Raw genomic sequence first — 19,308 nt, 5'->3', positions numbered from 1 at the left:
CAGGAGTGCTATGCCAAGGGTCGCTGCAAGTAAAAAACAGCCAGAGCAGAAATCTGGCTCCTAACCGTACGTAAGGCGAGAGCCTGAACCACTCCCTGCTGCAAAGACAGCAGAATCCTGTACACAACGCATGTACGAGAGTGCCAGTTCATCTCCCCACACACAGAGAAGTAGGCCTTCCATGTATGAGGAAAAAACCTACGTGAGGTAGACCTCCGTGCAGGCAGCACGGTAGAGACCACCGAGCCCAATAGGCCTCGGTCCTTAAGCCCCTGGCTCTCAACAGCCACGCCGCTAAGGCCGGTGGCTGTGAAACAGGGTGGAAGATTGGACCCTGTAACAGAAAATCAATTCCCAGGGGAAGACGCTAGGGGGCGTCTGCCAGCAGACGCACCTGGTCCGCGTACCAGAAGCGACGCGGCCAATCAGGACCGATAGAATCCCTACAGCTTCTACTCTGCGCAGCAGGCGAGGAAGAAGCTTCCGAGGAGGGAAGGTGTAAAGTAGGCGACAGCGACCCCAAGGAGCCACCAACGCGCCTGACGCGTCCGCCCACGGGTCCTTAAACCTGGCCACGAACCGTGGCACCTACCGATAGAGACGGGACGCTAGAAGGTCCACGTCCGGAGTGCCCCACTTTCGGCACAGACCCCGAAACACCTGCGGGTGGAGAGACCACTCTCCTTGGCCCAGTGCAGTGCGACTTAGGTAGTCGGCTAGCCAATTCCGTATTCCCGGAATGTACCCGGCCGATAGAGCCGGAACGGACCCTTCGGCCCACCGAAAGGATGCGCGCGACCCCCGTCGCTGCAACAGAACTCCGTGTGCCTCCCTGATGATCAACCTACGCCACGGACGTGGTGTTATCGGACAGGATCCTGACCGGTCGGCCCTGTAGATCCAGGGACCACCTGGTAAGGCAAAGCTTGATTGCTCGGAGCTCCAGAACGTTGATCAGTAGGCAGGACTCCACCTAAATCCAGTGCCCCTGGGCTGACTGGGTGCCCCAAGCGCCCCTCCCCAACCGGAGAGGCTGGCATCCGTCGTGACCACTGTCCAGTGGCCTGCAGAAAAATGACTTTCCGGCCCGAAGCACCGGAAACGCCAGCCACCATACCAGGGGAGACATGATCAGATGACTCAACTGAATCTGGTAATCCAGAGATGACGGAAGCTAGTCCCATCGTGACAGCAGTTCCCTCCGTAGTACCCTGGCGTGGAATTGGGCATACGGAACCGCCTCGAAAGAGGCTACCAACTGACCCAGAACCTTCCTGCAGAATCGCAGAGATGACCGCTTCTGGGTCGGCAACTGCTGCACAGCAGATAGCAGAGTCTGAAGTTTTTCCGCTAGGAGAAAAACACTCCCGCCCCGGAGGAATCCAGGACCAGTCTCAGGTATCCCTGAGACGGAATCAACCCTGATTTCAGGACAATCCAGAAACCAGCCGAACACTCGGAGAGCCTGACACGTGATAGACACGGCTCCACCAATGCAGAGCTCGAAGAAGCTCGTAGGAGAATGTCGTCCAGACATCCCATCATAACAAACCCCCGCTGTCACAGCCGGGCCAGTATCGGTACGAGCACCTTGGCGAAAACCCGCCGAATGGGAAGGACACCATTGAAAATGGTCCCCCCCGACCGCAAAGCACAGAATCTCTGGTGGTTTGAGGATATGCAGGTACACGTTCATGACATCCAAGGATGCCAGAAAAACCTGACAAAACAAAACGATGGACTTGAGGCCCAGGATCGACCGGGCCCCATCCTCCATGGGGACACAAACAGAATGGAGTAAAACCCCGAGACCGTTCCAACGAGGGAACTGGCACAATCACTCCCCTGACCAGAAGATCCTGGACAGCCCCTGACGGAGTCAACCGGCGAACCGGAGGAGGCCAGAAGCCGGAGGGAAAAAACCTGTTTGGCAGACAAGAGAGAAACTCAATCTTGTACCCCAAGGAAAACACTTCGCAATGCGAAGCCAGTCTCCCACCCGAGACACGGGCGGGAGCAGACCTTCAGGCGGAAGCAGGTATGTCCGCAGACTTGTTAGGCATGCGGTATCCGGTGCGCTGCTACCCCGCAGCGGGGATTCAAGCACCATGTAGACCTACCCCCACCGCACAGGGCGAGCGAAAAAACGCTCGGAGGTAGGCAAGGAGGGTCCTTGCACAGGGCGAGGTCCCTAGCCCTTCCCAAACCGTGGGAACAGCATGCGCTTACCACCTGTGGCATCCTCAATGATGCCAGTCAGGGAAGACCCAAAAGGACCGTTCACCCTTAACGGTGATCACCAAGGCCACCTTAGAGGTCCTTCTTCCAGCTCCTGCAGCAGGAGCTTCGCCCTTTTAGTCGGGGCCTGCCAGGGCCCCGGCCAGAGCCGGCCTCACCGCCGAACCCAACACCGTGAATAGGGAGCGGGCCACGGCCTCCACTCTCCTATCAGCGGGATCCTGAAATGCAGGAGCCCCTTCCACAGGCAATGTGGTGGCCTTGCGCAGTCTGGACACAGGGGGGTCCACTGGCGGAGGAGAGACCTACTTTTTTTTTTTTTTTTTTAAAGCCCCCCTCAAGGGGGTAACGGGTTGCAAAGTTTTTTGACAAACTTTTTGCGGTGCATCCCATTCCTTGTATAACATATAGTCCAAATAAGGAACACAAGGAAACACTTCAGCGATGCGTGGTAGTCTGCTGGTACTGACACGGAGGTGTCTCCGCCACATCCTCAATTTTTAGAGCCTCACGCACCGCAGAAACAAGAGCTCCAGCAAATTCTTGCCAGCAACTGACTGCAGCAGAGTCATCCTCACTATCCATAAGGGTTAAAACCCGCAGCCTCTGACATAACAGAACCAGAAAAAAACAGCGATTCTGTGTCATCCCCAGAAGCAGGCTTCAGGGAGGGGGCGCTTTTTTACCCCCCATCCGGGCACTAGCTGCTTCAAACCTGGCAAGAAACCCAGGACAGCCAACATAACAGATGTGGCAGGGGGAGGGGCATTAAGGGTTAACTCAGGCATAGCTTGAGTTCCATAGTGTCAGCGCTGAGTCACCCACCCTGCAAGGCAGGACAAAAAAAAACCACTGGTCACCTCCTTGCTGCTATTGCAGAGCATGGGGGCCCCCGGTATTCACCACCCCACCCAGCTGCAGAGGGAGCTGAAAAACCTCAGGTGTGCTCTGATGTGCTGACTGTGATGTGTATTCACCTCATGGAAGATTCACAGCACTAAAACTGTAACAGCACTAAAACTGACCAGAGGCTGTGCCGAGTCATCTCAGGGAAGAATCACATCGTTACCAAGGAGATTTCCAAGATGGCCACCATCTGAGGTAAAAATTACCTCATAGAACACAGCAGCACTGACTGCTTTGTTACCTCAGAAAAGAATCACAGCGTTACCAAGGAGATTTCCAAGACGGCCGCTGTCTGAGGTAAAAATTACCTCATAGAACACAGCAGCACACAGCAGCACCCCCCAGAGTAACAACACAGTCCCCCTAACAACACACGGGCCCCGGTGGTAACAAAGAAAACCCAGGAGGCCCCCCTTCACAGCCACTACCCAGTCAGGGGAAGGAGGGAGAGGAAGGGGAGAGAGGAAAGCAGGGCGGACCCTCAGTCGACCTCCCCAGGGAAACCACCAGCCAGACCACTTACCTGAGTAAGGGGCCACTACTTACCTGTCCTGCGACTACCCGGCTGGAGGTATCCCAGACAGAACCAACGTCCGTAAACGGCATGGCTGTCGGCCAGACACACTGTGACAAAGCCATAGAGACCGGTCATATGTGTGCCCTAGAACCAAAGTTCCCCGGCCGCCCCTGGAGCAATGGGGCCTGTCGTGGACGTCCCAAAGCTGAGCTGAGGGCCGGCACACGCTCGAAGGCCGAACATGGGGGGACTACAAGGGTCGAGGACCCAGCCTGTCACCCAGTCGGCTGTTGATAGAAGAATCGCAGGATTCAAAAATGCAGGAACAAAATAATAAAAAAAGCGAGAAAAATCGCCAGAAAAAAAACTCCAGAGTCCAGGAACTCCAGAGATAGCCTTGACCTCCTGTCGTTAGGCAGAAAACAAACTGAGGCTCCTAGAGCAGGGTGTGGGTTATGCCTGGGGGAGCCACGCCCCCTGGGAGGAGCAGCATGAAGGAAAGTTTTTAACACCTTAAGTGCTGTAGAATTCTGCCTAAATCTCCTGGTAGGAAGAAGCATAACCCTAAGGTCAATGAAGGCTGTGTCCGTCTATGAACGAAAGAGAAATCCCAAAGTCGCCAATGTTTTGAGGCTGATGTTTGGCAACTCGAACCATCAGCTCCCTTCACATATTTTCTATGGGCTTAAAGCGGAGTTCCTCCGAAAAAATTTTTAAAGTCAGCAGCTACAAACTTTTATGGACACTTACCCATCCTGAGCACCCGCAATGTCGGCACCCGAAGCCGATCTGTCCCTCAGGTGCCGCCACCATATGCGGTAAGGGAATGAGGTTCCCTACTGTGCATACGCGAGTCGCGCTGTGCAATCCCACTGGTCCCTACAGTCTTCTAGGATCTGTGCGTCTCCCAGAAGGCAGCGGATCAAGGTGCCGGACGTGGGAGCAAATACCTGGATTACACAGGTATCTGCTCCTTTATGAAAGGTGCCAAATGTGACACCGGAGGGGGGAGGATTCTGAAAAGCTGAAGTTCCATTTTTGGGTAGAACTCTGCTTTAATGTCTGGAGACTGGCTAGACCACTCCAGGACCTTAAAGGAACACTAAAGGTTCGTTTTTTATTAGATCAACTGATTGCTGTAAGCAAGAGCATTTAAATATCACTTACCTCGTTTTTCCTTTTGACTTCCAAAATACAGTAATCCAGGTTTGAAAATGCCAAAATGCTTTCCACCAGCATCTGAGCTGTTTTGCATGGTGGAAAGCAGAATGTGCTCACCCCCTCCCTATGACTACAGCCCTGCGTGAAGATGCTCTTATCCCTCACAGGCATGGAGGCTAAGCCTAATGGGAACTGTAGTTCTCATTAGGCCGTGATGTAGCAAGAATGAATGCGCACCGCAAACCAGGAAGTCAGTGAGAATAATGATTCAGGAGTGCTGGAGGTGAATAAAACAGCTCGATTTCAACAGGTATCAAACTAGTTATAATGCAAAACATTATTTTACTTCATCAGCTACTGTCAGACTTTAATTTAAGAGGAATATATTTGTGTCTTTACAACCCCTTTGTGCTTTGAGCCACTCCTTTTTGCCTTGGCCGTGTGTTTTGGGTCATTATACTGAATTACCCATTCACAACCCATTTTTAATGCCCGGCTGAGGGAAGGAGGTTCTCACTTAAGATTTGATGGTACATGGCTCCATCCCTCATCCCTTTAAAACAGTGAAGTTGTTTTGTTCCACAACAAAAAAAACACTCCCAAAAGCATAATGTTTCCACCTCCATGTTTGACGGTGGAAATTGTGTCCTTGGCGTCATAGGCAGCATGCCTCCTCGATTTTGGTCTCATCTGACCACAACACTTTCACTCAGTTCTCCTCGGAATCAAAAGTTCATTAGCAACTTCATACAGGCCTGTACCTGTGCTCTTGAGCAGGGGCACTTTGCAAGCACTGCAGGATTCAGTTCATGGAGTAGTGTGTTGCCAACTGTTTTCTGGGCGACTATGGTGCCAGCTGCCACGAGATCAGCAAGTGTAGTTCTGGGCCGATTCCTCACCAATCTGAGTACCGAATGGCAATGAGGTGAGCTCTTAAATGGAGCACCAGACCGCGGGAAATTTACAGTTTTGTGTTTTCCATTTGCAAACTTGCCACCCCCTCTAACCAAGCTATTTGGCAATGGTAGAAAGTTACCGCTCCAGGTGGATTATGTTAGGATGATCAGTATGGTCTCAGAAGATCAAGGGTGCTGGCAATGCACAAGGCAACAAATGGAAAAAGAAAAAACTGGACAGCCGCACTCCAAAAAACCTTGATGGTTGTCTTCATTTAAAAATGTTAAAATGCACTACAGATCACAGCACACAACACGGGAGTAAAACAGCTGACGCGTTTAGCACTAAATTAGTGCTTAATCATAGCGTCAGCTGTTTTACTCCTGTGCTGTGTGCTGTGACTTAGTGCATTTTTCCTTTTTTAAATAAGGACAACCATCAAGGTTTTTAGAGTGCGGCTGTCCATATTTTTTTTTTTATTTGTTTACTTGGCGATGGTCTTGTAGCCCATTCCAGCCTTGTGAAGGTGCACAATCTTGTCCGACATCCTTGGACAACTTTGGCCTTGACCATGGAGATATTGAATCCGATTGCTTCTGTGGACAGGTGTCTTGTATACAGGTAACAACCTGAGATTAGGGGCACTCCCTTTAAGGAGCTCCTAATCTCAGCTCTACCTGTAAAGAAACCTGGGTGTGAGAATTCTTACTGATAGGGGATGAACTCTTTACTCATTAAAAAATGCAAATTGATGAGTTTTTCTGGCTATTTTTGCTATTCTCACTGTTAAAACATACCATTAAAATTATAGACTGATCATTTGTCAGTGGGCAAACATACAAAAACAGGGGGAAGCAAATACCTCCCCCCCCCCCTCATTTTACCTGAATATAGAGAGCTGGTTTATACAGCTTAGCTACTTTGCAGGTCACTGACTGGCATAGATCTGGAGCCAACCCTGCACATAATTCCAGGTTAATTTACTAAACACTTAAAATGGATCTATGCAAGCTTTAGTGATCTCAGTATTAACAGTCCTTCGAAGGGATCCCATTCAATGATTGAAAGCGTGATACAGCATGCACAAAAATATAGCACCTTGCAGGTAGGGGGATTTAAAAAAGTAGCCCTCATTCACATTGGAGCACGCCTTGTCATGCAATTTCACCGGTCAAATCACATGAAAAGTCCCATCCCATTTCCAGCAATCACTGTTCAAATCAGTGCGTTGACTTTGTGGTGCCGCTTCAATTTGAAAAAGTAGTACATGTACTACTTCATGTGATTTTGGGTGCAATTTGAATAGACATCTGTGCAGGAAGCCACACAGATGTTCTCAAAGTCTCACTGAAATGCGGCTTTGAAATTGTGCGATTTCAAAATTAGCAAAAACACTGTATGAAAAAGTAACAGCATCATAACTATTGATGTGGGACTTGGAGTCAGCCGTTTCAATAGTTCTTTGGGATAGCCCCAATATAAAGAATAATCATAGGTGGGCAACTTTACACACAAGCAGGGGACTTTAGCAAGACTGGAGCAACAGAATCTAGAGCAGCTGTGCATGGCAGCCAGCTTTTCTCATTTCCAAAGACCTAGAGTCTCTAGAAGATAACTAGCTAAAGTATTCTAAATGCTTCAGTTTTTGCCTAAAACCAATGTCCATGTTTCATGTCACATTAAATAGTTTGGACTAGCTTGGTTTAAACTATGTGTCACCAAGCGCTGTATGAACTCAACTTCAGCTACATACAGTACACAGTGCTGGGTTCCAAAAGACTTCAGATTCACACCCAAAACAAAAAAGCAGCGCTCAGCCAGCCATTTATAGGCACTTTGTATTCTGTGAATACAAAGCTTCCTCTATTGGAAGAGTCAAAGTGTGTGATCTCATCAGCCCGCCCCTCCCATACAGCCAGAGGAAGCTTAGCCATTAAAAAGCGAATGACAGTACCCCCCTTTTTACCAAACTGCACCATTTAGAGCATTTTAGGCTTCTGGCATTCACATAAAGGGTCTGAGATTTGCAGAAAATGCTTAAAGTGGACGTAGTGTCTTTTGGACTCAAGGCTTAACTGTAGGAGCGTTCAGGAGACAGTCCCAATGGATGGAGCAGACGTCACGGGTGTATGCGCTCTGAAGGTCCAGCATACCGGACCTTCAGAGCTCTGTGCCGCAGTCAATAGCTCCCATGGGCATGTGAGGGAGTGACATCACGGCTCCGGTCACCCACAGCTGGAGACCGTAAGGAAGACTGGATGAAGATTGACCCCCGTCAGCGTGCTGTTGAAGGGGCTTCGCTCTAAGGCATTTTATAATGTGTTGGTATGCATTGCATACTTGCACAATATGCCATTGCAGGGGATTCCCCCCAGCTGTGGTTTACTTCTGCTTTAATACATTCCGACCTCTTGTGAAGATATTGCCTACCTGTGTCATCCAGTCTCATTATATCATCTCTTAGGTTGGTGCCTCCAGTTGTTGCCATGACCTTTACCCCTCCAAGGTGCTTGCTAACTTGGATACAGATCTGACTGACCTGAAGTGCAAGTTCTCGAGTCGGTACAATCACCATTGCTGAGGGGGAAAAAAATAAAATTATAAACTTTTCTTCTAAAAAGCAAGTTGAACAGAAATTAACTGATGACTGAATTTACTTGATGAATTTGTGCTTACCTTGTATGACGTCCTTCTTTAGGTCCAGCCGTTCAAGTAAGGGAATGAGGTAGGCTCCACTCTTGCCAGTTCCATTCTTAGCTCTAGCCAGGATATCCCTACCAGACAAAGCAATAGGAATGCTCTCCTCCTAAAGGACCAACAGTCATGTGATTATTGTCAAGGTCTAAAGCATTAAGCCCAAACTCAGATTTTAGCTTTACCAACCTGGATTGGAGATGGTTTTTCCCATCCCATTTCAAAAATACCCATGAGCAGTTCTCTTTTTAAACAGTAATCTTCAAACTCATTTCCTTTTGTGGAGGTGACATCCTGAAATGATCAAAAAGGTCAATTTACTAGTGAAATAGGTTTTAAGGTCTAGAACTTTCAAAATTGACTTTAACACTTAGAAGTTAATACCAATTTGCTTAGTTTGATTTGCCCAGGTTTGTGACCAATGCTAAATTCCTAAAAAAACACACCATCATCACTAGATGCGATTTACAGCAGCAGCCATTGTCTAAGCCAAAGAGAAGATAGTCTCTGCTCTCGTGTAGGTCGCTGTATTGAGATTGGGCTTGACAAAAAAAATAAAAAAAAAGAGGGTGCTGAAAGAGGAACGGCATGCAGGTGTTTAACCTTCATGCATAAAATACAAAAAAAGTTAAAGAAAAGCCTTCAGCCTATGCAACCACTTTTAAGTTAACGAAGTAGGTTATCTGGCTTAAGGTCCGATTGTTGACCTGCAACAATTTGTTCTTGTTGAGAACCATACTGCCGATGAAAAACACGTTTTCTACCTACAGAATGTCATGTTTCACAGTTAGTGCTAGTTCACACCAGATGCAGCTTCATTCAGTTGTGCGCTTTTCTCCCCCTGCACAAAATGCATGCACATTGTTTTCCATGCATTTTAGTGGCTCTAGTTCACACCATGCAGTCAGTTTCTGCACCGAAAACTGACTGCATGGTGTTAACTAGAGCCATTGGAATACATGGAAAACACTGCATGCATTTTTAGTGGAGAAAAAAAAAAAAAACGCAAACGCAACTGCGTCTGTTGTGAACTGGCAATTAGGGTCCATGCACACCAACTTAAACACTGCTCCTAGGAGTTGTGTTTTGCCTGTACAAGCAACCAATGTTATTTTATTTGTCCATGCATACAAGGACATTTAGATTGGCATATTTTAAGTTCAGCATTTAGAGGCAGGAAAATGCACCACCTTGTTTATCATGGCTTTTGTTTTCTGCCAGAAAAACCTCTCAAACGCCAATACAAAAACTCAAAATTAGCACTTTCCTGCCAAGAGCACTGGCTTTTTAGGCCAGTGTGCATGGACCCTTGAGTTGAAAACAATCCTGAAAAGGGACTACCCAATAGAACACACTTATGTGGAAAATTGCAATACAAATCCTCCTTTCATACAACTCGATCATTCACAGCTGTTCTATATGCTTATATAAAACTGCTAATATTTTGTCAATGGCATACACTTGGAAAAAAAAGTCCTGTAGTAAAATATACCACTTATTTGTCCACAGCTGCGGTGCAGATTCAGGCTCAAAATAAAAGCAATGTTTACACTGGCCAGCAACTTACATGGTAGCTAAAACCTTTCCACCCACCAAAGTGACCAGAACTTTCTAACCACAAATTAAATATGAAGTAAAGTCTCACCGAAGTCTTGATTCGAAGATCTTTTGGGGGGAGTTTTAACGTCTTCTTCCAGTCGTCACCAGGTCTATAAGCAAAAACACAATTTTAACATTGAATGCAGTAACCAAAATGTAACACTACTACACAGATCTAGAGCAAAACCACCATCTTTTGCTCAAAGTATAATGTAAACACATATTTTCAATTATGACAGCCATATATCCTCAACCACTTCAGCCCTTGATGCATTTTTTTATGTTTTGGGTTGTACAGGGACATCCATTGAGACCAAACAAACAAGATACTAACATTACAAGAGTAGCACAAACTGAAGAGGTGAACAGGTTTAATAGAATAGTGCAGACTAAAGTAACAAGCTTAGTCGAGGGGTAGCACCATACAACCAGTTCTTTCCCAGTAGAGATGAGCAAAAGGTTGCTAGTCTTCTGCTGCCGAGATTGCAGGCGCACTGGACAGGTAAGTGTCCATTTATTAAGTCAGCAGATGCAGTATTTGTAGCTGCAGGCTTTTAATAAATATATTTTTTTCACGGGACCTCCGCTTTAACCCCCTGGACCATTTGTGGTGGTCAATGACAGGCCACTTTCTGCGATTCGGCACTGCGTCGCTTTACCACACAATTTCAGCCATGTGACGTGGCTCCCAAACAAATATTTTTTTTGCCAAAATATCCCCAAAATATATAACACTTTTCCACAGTTTAGGCAGATACGTATTGTAAATTTTTTTTTAGCCAAAAATATCGCAATAACCGTTTATCGATTGTAGAAGCTATAACTTTTGCGCAAACCAAAGTAGGGGACTGTTTTGGCATTTTTATTACGATTTTTTTTTTACTAGTTAGGGCGGCGATCAACGATTTTTATCGTGACTGGGACATTATGGCGGACACATCGGACACTTGACACCATTGTCATTTTTACAGCCATCAGTGCTATGAATATAGGATTTTTGTACTCACAGTAAGATACATTTCTCTGAGTTCATGGATGGACACAGCAGCCTTTGACCTTAGGGTTATATCCGCTTCCTTCAGGAGAGTTGGGCAGAAAAAAAGCACTTTAAGTGTTAACAATTTCCTCAGTGCAGCTCCTCCCAGGGGGCGTGGCCCCCGGGTATAACCCACACCCTGCTCTAGCAGCCTCAGTTTGCAACAAGCAGTACAAACAAAGAAGGGGTGGTGCTGTGTCCGTCCATGAACTTTAGAAATGGATTTTACTGCGAGTACAAAAATCCTATTTTCTCTTCCGTTCATGGACGGAAACAGCAGCCTTTGACCTTCGGGACGTCCAAGCAGTGTCAAAAAAATTTGAGGGGTGGGAAAACACAGCAAACCAGGTTACACCCCAAACAAAACCGGAGTTGCTCAACGGAGGAACTCCAACCTTAAACTGCCGCCTGCAACACCTTGCGGCCGAAGGAGCATCAGAAGGAGCATCAGAAGATGCACTCACATCCACCTTCTAAAACTTTGAAAAAGTGTGGACCGACGACCAGGTCGCTGCCTTACACACCTGTAACAGAGGCTTGATGCAAGAAAGCCCAAGAGGTGCCGATCGCCCTGGTTGAATGCGCCGTAACCCGAAAGGGAGGCGCCCGCCTCTTCAGGGTATAGGCCTGAATCACAACCTGTCGGATCTACCTAGAAATGGTGGCCAACGAGACTGCCAGGCCTTTTTTAGGACAAGCCACCAACACGAACAGTGAATCCGACTTCCGGAACGGAGCCGTAGCAGAAAAGTAAACTTGTAGGGCCCGAACCACATCCAGGGAATGTAAAGTGGCCTCCTTCTGGTTTTTCGGCTGAGGACATAAGGATGGTAGAACAATGTCCTCATTAATGTGAAAAGCCGAAACGACCTTTGGGAGAAAAGATGGCTGAGGTCGCAGCACCACCTTATCCTTATGGATGGCCAAGAAGGGAGCCTAGCAAGACAAGGCCGCCAGTTCAGATACTCGTCTGATCGAGGTAATTGCTACCAGAAAAAACACCTTTTGAGACAGTCAACAAAGGAATCTTCCGAATGTCCTCAAAGGGAGCATCCTGAAGCACCGAAAGGGACTAAATTCAAGTCCCATGGGGGTAATGGATGGCGCACCGGAGGGGCCACATGCCGGACCCCCTGTACAAAACGTACGCACCAAGGAGTGCGACGCCAAGGGTCGCTGAAAGTAGACAGCTAGAGCCGAAATCTGACTCTTAACCGTACTTAAGGCGAGAGCCTGGTCCACTCCCCGCTGTAAAAACAGCAGAATTCTGGAAACCATGTATGTACGAGGGTGCCACTTCATCTCCTCACACAGAGATGTAGGCCTTCCACGTACGATGGTAAATCCTACGTGAGGTAGACTTCTGTGCACGCAGCATGGTAGAGACCACTGAGCCAGATAGGCCCTCGGTCCTTCAGTGCCAGGCCCTCGGTCCTTCAGTGCCAGGCCCTCGGTCCTTCAGTGCCAGGCCCTCGGTCCTTCAGTGCCAGGCCCTCGGTCCTTCAGTGCCAGGCCCTCGGTCCTTCAGTGCCAGGCCCTCGGTCCTTCAGTGCCAGGCCCTCGGTCCTTCAGTGCCAGGCCCTCGGTCCTTCAGTGCCAGGCCCTCGGTCCTTCAGTGCCAGGCCCTCGGTCCTTCAGTGCCAGGCCCTCGGTCCTTCAGTGCCAGGCCCTCGGTCCTTCAGTGCCAGGCCCTCGGTCCTTCAGTGCCAGGCCCTCGGTCCTTCAGTGCCAGGCCCTCGGTCCTTCAGTGCCAGGCCCTCGGTCCTTCAGTGCCAGGCCCTCGGTCCTTCAGTGCCAGGCCCTCGGTCCTTCAGTGCCAGGCCCTCGGTCCTTCAGTGCCAGGCCCTCAACATACACGCCGTTAAAGGCAGGGACTGTAAAGCAGGGTGGAAAATTGGACCCTGCGACAGAAGATCTTCTCACAGGGGTAGACGCCAGGGGGCGTCTGCCACCAGACGCACCAGGAGCAGCGCGACCAATCTGGGGCGATCAGGATTGTTGGAATCCCGTCGGCTTCCACTCTGCGCAGCAGGCGAGGAAGAAGCTTCAGAGGGAAGGCGTAAATTAGGCGATAGCGACCCGAAGGTGCCACCAACGCGTCTGACGCATCCGCCCACGGGTCTCTTGACCTGGCCACGAATCGTGGCACCTTCCGATTGAGACTCTGAAACACCTTCGAGTGGAGTGACCACTCTCCTTGGTCTAGTGTTTGGTGATGTAGGAAGTCGGCTTGCCAATTCTGTTCTCCTGGAATGTACACGGCTGACAGAGGGAACAGACCTTTCGGCCCACTGAAGGATGTGTGCGACCTCCGTGTGCCACAGCTGTGGCGTTGTCGGACTGGATCCTGACCGGTCGGCCCTGCAGATCTAGGGACCACCTGGCAAGGCACAGCTTGATTGCTCGGAGCTCCAGTATATTGATTGGCAGGCGGGACTTTTGAGACCAGCGCCCCTGGGCTGACTGGGTGCCCCAAACGGCCCCCCCCAACCGGAGCGGCTGGCATCCGTAGTGACCACGGTCCAGTGGCACGGCAGAAACGACTTCCCGGTCCGAAGCGCCGGAGACGCCAGCCACCACACCAGGGAGGAATTGACCAGTTGACTAACTGAATCTGGTAATCCAGAGATGACGGGAGCTTGTCCCAACCTGACAATTTCCTTCTGTAGCACCCTGGTGTGGAATTGGGCATACGGAACCGCCTCAAAAGAGGCCACCATCAGACCCAGAACCCTCATGCAGAATCGAGACGACCACTTCTGGGTCGACAACTGCTGCACTGCAGAGCCTGAAGTTTCTCTGTTGGGAGAAAAAAAACTCACCTCCGCGGAATCCAGGACTAGTCCCAGGTATTCCAGTCTCTGAGACGGAACCAACACTGACTTCTGGACATTCAGAAGCCAGCCGAACTCTTGGAGAGTCTGACACTTGATAGACACGTCCTCTTCTAATTCTGAGCCTGAAGAAGCTCGCAGGAGAAGGTCGTCTAGATATCCCACGATATCGATCCCCCGCTGTCTCAGCAGGGCCAGTATCGGGGCAAGCACCTTGGTGAAAACCCTTGGTGCCGATGCCAAGCCGAGCAACAAAAAAATGTGTGAATCTGCTACAGTTATAGGGCCACTATGGCATTCTGTAGACCTGTCTCAGGGTAACATGGTTTCTTCATACAATAGAGTGTTACCTTAAAAACAGGTAGTGTTGCTGGCATAAAAGAAAAGCCTGCAAAAATAAACATATAAACACACATCTTTGATGGCACCGAAGTCAGAATATTACAACTTAAATTCTACAGAGAGCATATTAGCACAAGTTCCTGCTCAAAATGTTCATTCATACTGTGCAGAAAGACCATAATTTGTCTTCACTAAACACAGGTCTATTGCACAAGCACAAAACCATAGTTCAATACAGGACATCTCAAATATTATACACTCAATAAAATTTCCCAAAACCCAACATATTTTAAATTAAAAGTGAAAGAACTCCAGTGGAAAGTGCTGAATAGTTGTCACACTTGATCACTCCTGTGCTCCATCCAACAGCCTCTTACCAGAGATATTAGATGCATTGGCAATGAAGACTTGGGCTGGCCATACATTATACAATGTTACATTTTCTTTTAGATTTACCAAATCCACATATGAGGTTAAACCTAAACACCTTCAATTTGTATGCAATTGGGCAAGGCCCTTGCATTACATGATTAAAGGTAAATCTAAAGAAAAGTGTATGGCCAGCGTTGCTCAAGCAACTAAATATATTGGGCAAAGCCTGAGTGGCTCATGTCATTGTGCTTGTTGGCGGACAGCATTTAGCTGATACATGCTGTATTTTGTTCTTCCTCAAGAAGAGTACTTATTGGTGCCTTTTATACTAAAGCTGTATGACAGTCTTGTGCTATGGGTCTGTCCTTTCCCTCTCCTCAGGGTCCATTTGTGGTGTTCTGATCAGGGAGACATCTGACAAGCCACTGGAAAAGTCCTCATGCATTTTAGGAACTTATGTGACTATTTCCACTGTGGAGTTCTTCCACCAAGTCATGGTTTCGAGACCTTTTATACAGAAAAAGAAAGGCGCTTCAACCTAATACATGACTTAATAAATATCACAAAATTAAGTGAATTATAGCGAAAATAATCTCTAAAGTGATGACATCAATGGTGCTTGTGTAAAAGGTCACGAGGAATGCAGCACAGCATAATAGTACCCAGCCTGGAGAACAAAAAAAAAAAAAAAGCCAACTGCAATCCACTTCACATAATCCTCAGATACCAGGGAAGAACATACCGCGTAGTACAAGACTACATTACTGCATCCTGCAAAGCAGCAGTATATGACCAGACTACTAATCCTGTTTGAGATGCACCATCCAGTAGAAATTGCTTGTAAAGTAGAGCGAAATCAGGGTACCAATATATGCCAAGATTGTTTAGTTTATTTACACAAACCCATAGTTCCATGTGCCCTGTTCACACTACAATACTGGTGAGAAGGTGGCCATCAGTTTTTGTAGCATTTAACCAGTCTACACCCTGCCTGGTCAGAGGGATGCAAGGCCATACAATCAGCCCTGCAGGTTTGGCCTTCTGCTGAGATGGACAGAATCTGATACTGCCATTTCCTGTAATGATGATTTTTTCTTCAATTTGGGTGCGTGTTATTTTACTGGTACCATCACCATTTTACCATCAGTTTTGTTTGGGTCATTGCAAGCAACTCATTGAATAGAGATTAAGTGGCAGCAAGGCATTACCTTTGTTCCTGGGTTTAAAGCGGTGGTTCCCCCTAAAACAAATTTCTAACAATACATTCGTAAGACCCGTTACACTGCGGGTAGGCTGGCTTTTGTTTTTTAGTACATACCTCGATCTCGCCGTTTCGTCCCTTGGCGGTGGGCGTTCCTAGTTGATTGACGTTCCTCCGACGGGCGCATACTGCGCGTCACGACTTTCCGACAGAAGCCGAACGTCATTGCGCAGGCGCCGTATAGAGTCGGCTCTATACGGCGCCTGCGCAGCGACGTTCGGCTTCTTTCGGAAAGTCGTGACGTCACGTATGTGCCCGTCGGAGGAACGTCAATCAACTAGGAACGCCCACCGCCAAGGGACGAAACTGCGAGATCGAGGTATGTACTAAAAAAAACAAAAGCCAGCCTACCCGCAGTGTAACGGGTCTTACGAATGTATTGTTAGAAATTTGTTTTAGGGGGAACCACCCCTTTAATTAGACATTCTAAAATGCATTTGAAAAATGTCATTCTGGAGAAGGGTAGATGGCAGGGGAATATCACAAGCTGGTTATCTGTCACCATGATGGACACCAATTTAAAACCTACACAAGACTATATGGAAACACCAAGATGCAATTGGGACATTTCTACATACTGAAGGGGTGTCTTAGACCTGTATGTTGGCATATAGGAGACCTACAGGATAACTGCGAATGAGTTCAGTTATGTCCAGACCCAAGTCTGACCAGCACCAGAAGGAGGTCACCTGTACTGAGCCAATCTACAGAACTGTCAACACCCGATCCATATTTTAAAGCAAGGGGCATGTACATGTGCTGCGCCCCCTGAGAATTCCTCAACAGCAAGGGATTGGCCCAGTACAGAAACATTCCTGGCAGGCTCACTCACGTGGGCTTATCCCTACTGATAAAGGCTTACATATTTATTTACATTCCTGCATGATGTGATACGACCAACAAGGATACCAGTGGCAGCAACATATACCACATTAAAATGTGCATCTACTTTGTACATAATTATTCTAGTGGGTACATCCTGCAACAGTCTCAGGGGCTCTACTGCCCACCAATATCCCAGTATTTGATAGCTGAACGGTAATGCAAGGGGCTAGTATATGGGAAAGCAGGCTTCAACTCAACGAACAGCATTAAGCTTAAACAGCAGAGCTGAATCACCATGGTAGCGGTAAAAAAAAAAAAAAAAAAGTGTAATAAGGCACAAAAAACTGATGGCAAAGGTAAAAAATAAATTAAATTTGAAGTGTGCAAATTGATGTATCCGAGAACAGTATAGCTATATACTTCCACTAGAGGGGAGAAAAAAAATACAAACATACTTACTTAATACCACTGCCCATACTCTGTGCTTGCTGCTGACTTCCGTTATTGATTGTGCTGGCATTTTTCAGCTGGTTTATTTGCTGTGTCTGTGTTCCCCCATTTCCAGGCCCTTGGCTTTGTTTCACTGGGCCCCTCAACTGCCCATTCTGACTGGACAGACCCATTAAAACAGGGTTCTCTGTTCTCGTGGTGCTCATTTTGTTTTTTTAATAGTGTCCCTTTGTAAGTTTCTTTCAGCTTCACAAGTTCTGAAAGTCAGTACAGAGACAAATAGTTTATAGGACTCTTCAAATGAAGAGATAATGTCTTGCTCAGTAAATGAGTCCTTAAATGCAACTTAAAACAAGTGCTTGTTCTTCTTAAAGTCTTTGAACTATGAAATCACTTGTTCTGATGCACAAATTCAACTTTATAAAAAAAGCCCTCGGACATTGATGAAATTCACTTTTATTCAACGATTGCAACCTAAAAGAAAAATTAGAGAATTGTTACAAACATAGAAAAACTTTAAGCAGCTAAACAAAAATTTGAACATTTTGTATTTTCCCTTTGCAGCCAACAAGTGCTCTGTACCCTTCACATTTTCCAGCTTTCTCAGAGGGACTGAACAAAAAAGACAGAGCTAGGGACTAGTATTGGCAGGGTTCTCCCTGCAGCTGATCTTTCCCCATTGCAAACTTACCATACCTTGTTCTGTGTGTGAAAGCAGCCATCTTCTCTTTGTAGAAGCAGTTTCAGTTAATGCCAGTGCTTCCAGCAAGGACAATGCGCAGTAAAGTAGTGACGTGATTATTATAATATAGGATTATTAGAGCGGTTTGTGCAGCATGGTACAAAATAAAAGGAGACTGTACAGTTACAATACAACCCAAGACAAGTGTTGAGGCAGCAGTGCTATACAGATCTTACAACTATATACAGGCAACTCGTACCACTGTTTTTAAAGAGCAATTTAAAAGTTGTAAAGTTATTTAAACATGTCATACTTACCTCCACTGTGCAGCTCTTTTTGCACAGTGTGGCCCCCATCCACGACTTATGGGGTATCACGGCAGCTCATCCCAACATCAGATAACATGGTAATATTTGCCATCAATCTATCCAATCAAGATTGGAGTACCCTGGGAAGAGGAAGGGTGTCTCCACCGGGTGAAGTCCCAGGGCTCAGGTAAATAAAAAACGGGGGGCTTAGGAGTATAGGATGCATTAAGGTGAACAGACAAGTGTTTACAACCCCTTTAAAGCGGGAGTTCACCCAATTAGTTTTTTTTCTCTTTTCCCCTTAGATTCCTGCTCGTTTTGTCTAGGGGAATCGGCTATTTGTTTTAAAATATGAGCCGTACTTACCGTTTGAGATGCATCTTCTCCGTCGGCTTCCAGGTATGGGTCTTCGGGAGCGGGCGTTCCTTCTTGATTGACAGTCTTCCGAGAGGCTTCCGACGGTCGCATCCATCGCGTCACTCGTAGCCGAAAGAAGCCGAACGTCGGTGCGGCTCTATACTGCGCCTGCGCACCGACGTTCGGCTTCTTTCGGAAAAACGTGACGCAATGGATGCGACCGTCGGAAGCCTCTCGGAAGACTGTCAATCAAAAAGGAACGCCCAGTCCCGCAGCCCATACCCGGAAGCGGCGGAGAAGATGCATCTTGTAAACGGTAAGTACAGGTCATATTTTAAAACAAATAGCCGATTCCCCTAGACAAAACGAGCATGAAGCTAAGGGGAAAATGTGTTCTCTATGGGTGAACCTCCGCTTTAAGACCAAATACAATTTTAGGGGGTATACTTAGGCTGGCCATACAATTTTCCTTCAGATTTACCAAAACCATTTAATATGAAGCCAAACCTAAACAATTTGTATGCAGCCAGGAAAAGCACCAAACGCTATCCTCAATCACCCAAAAGCAGTGTGTGAAACGTCACTTCTGGGTCTCCATGTCAGTTCCCAAAGCCTGTATGGCTGGGGAAGAATCTAATGCCGTATGATCTACATCACATTAGATTCATTGGAGGACAGGAGAAACACCAGGGGTCTTTAACCACTTACTGCCTGGGCTATAGCAAAATAACGGCCAGGCGGTTGTTACCCTGACTGGACATCATACAGCGTCCAGCAGGATTACTGCCTCAGTCTGACACACCGATCTCAGCAAAGAGCCTTGGAAGAA

The 19,308-nt window shown here is 47.4% G+C and overlaps 1 protein-coding gene across 1 annotated transcript in view; it reads right to left on the bottom strand.

The window, feature by feature from the left end:
- Positions 1 to 19,308, bottom strand: part of DDX6 (DEAD-box helicase 6) — an 81,603-nt gene that overhangs the window by 45,939 nt on the left and 16,356 nt on the right. Inside the window, exons 2-6 of the mRNA XM_040325468.1 lie at positions 17,142 to 17,606; positions 10,059 to 10,122; positions 8,603 to 8,707; positions 8,396 to 8,525; positions 8,150 to 8,296 (exon numbers count right to left, since the gene is read on the bottom strand). Coding sequence (XP_040181402.1) covers positions 8,150 to 8,296; positions 8,396 to 8,525; positions 8,603 to 8,707; positions 10,059 to 10,122; positions 17,142 to 17,338 — 643 coding nt within the window. The 5' untranslated portion in view covers positions 17,339 to 17,606. The remainder of the gene's footprint in view (positions 1 to 8,149; positions 8,297 to 8,395; positions 8,526 to 8,602; positions 8,708 to 10,058; positions 10,123 to 17,141; positions 17,607 to 19,308) is intronic.

This window comes from Rana temporaria, chromosome 10 (assembly GCF_905171775.1).
Source record: "Rana temporaria chromosome 10, aRanTem1.1, whole genome shotgun sequence".
In the NCBI taxonomy this organism is placed as follows: Eukaryota; Metazoa; Chordata; class Amphibia; order Anura; family Ranidae; genus Rana; species Rana temporaria.
The sequence above is the reverse complement of the archived record's forward strand: the minus strand, read 5'-3'. Positions and strand labels throughout refer to the sequence as shown.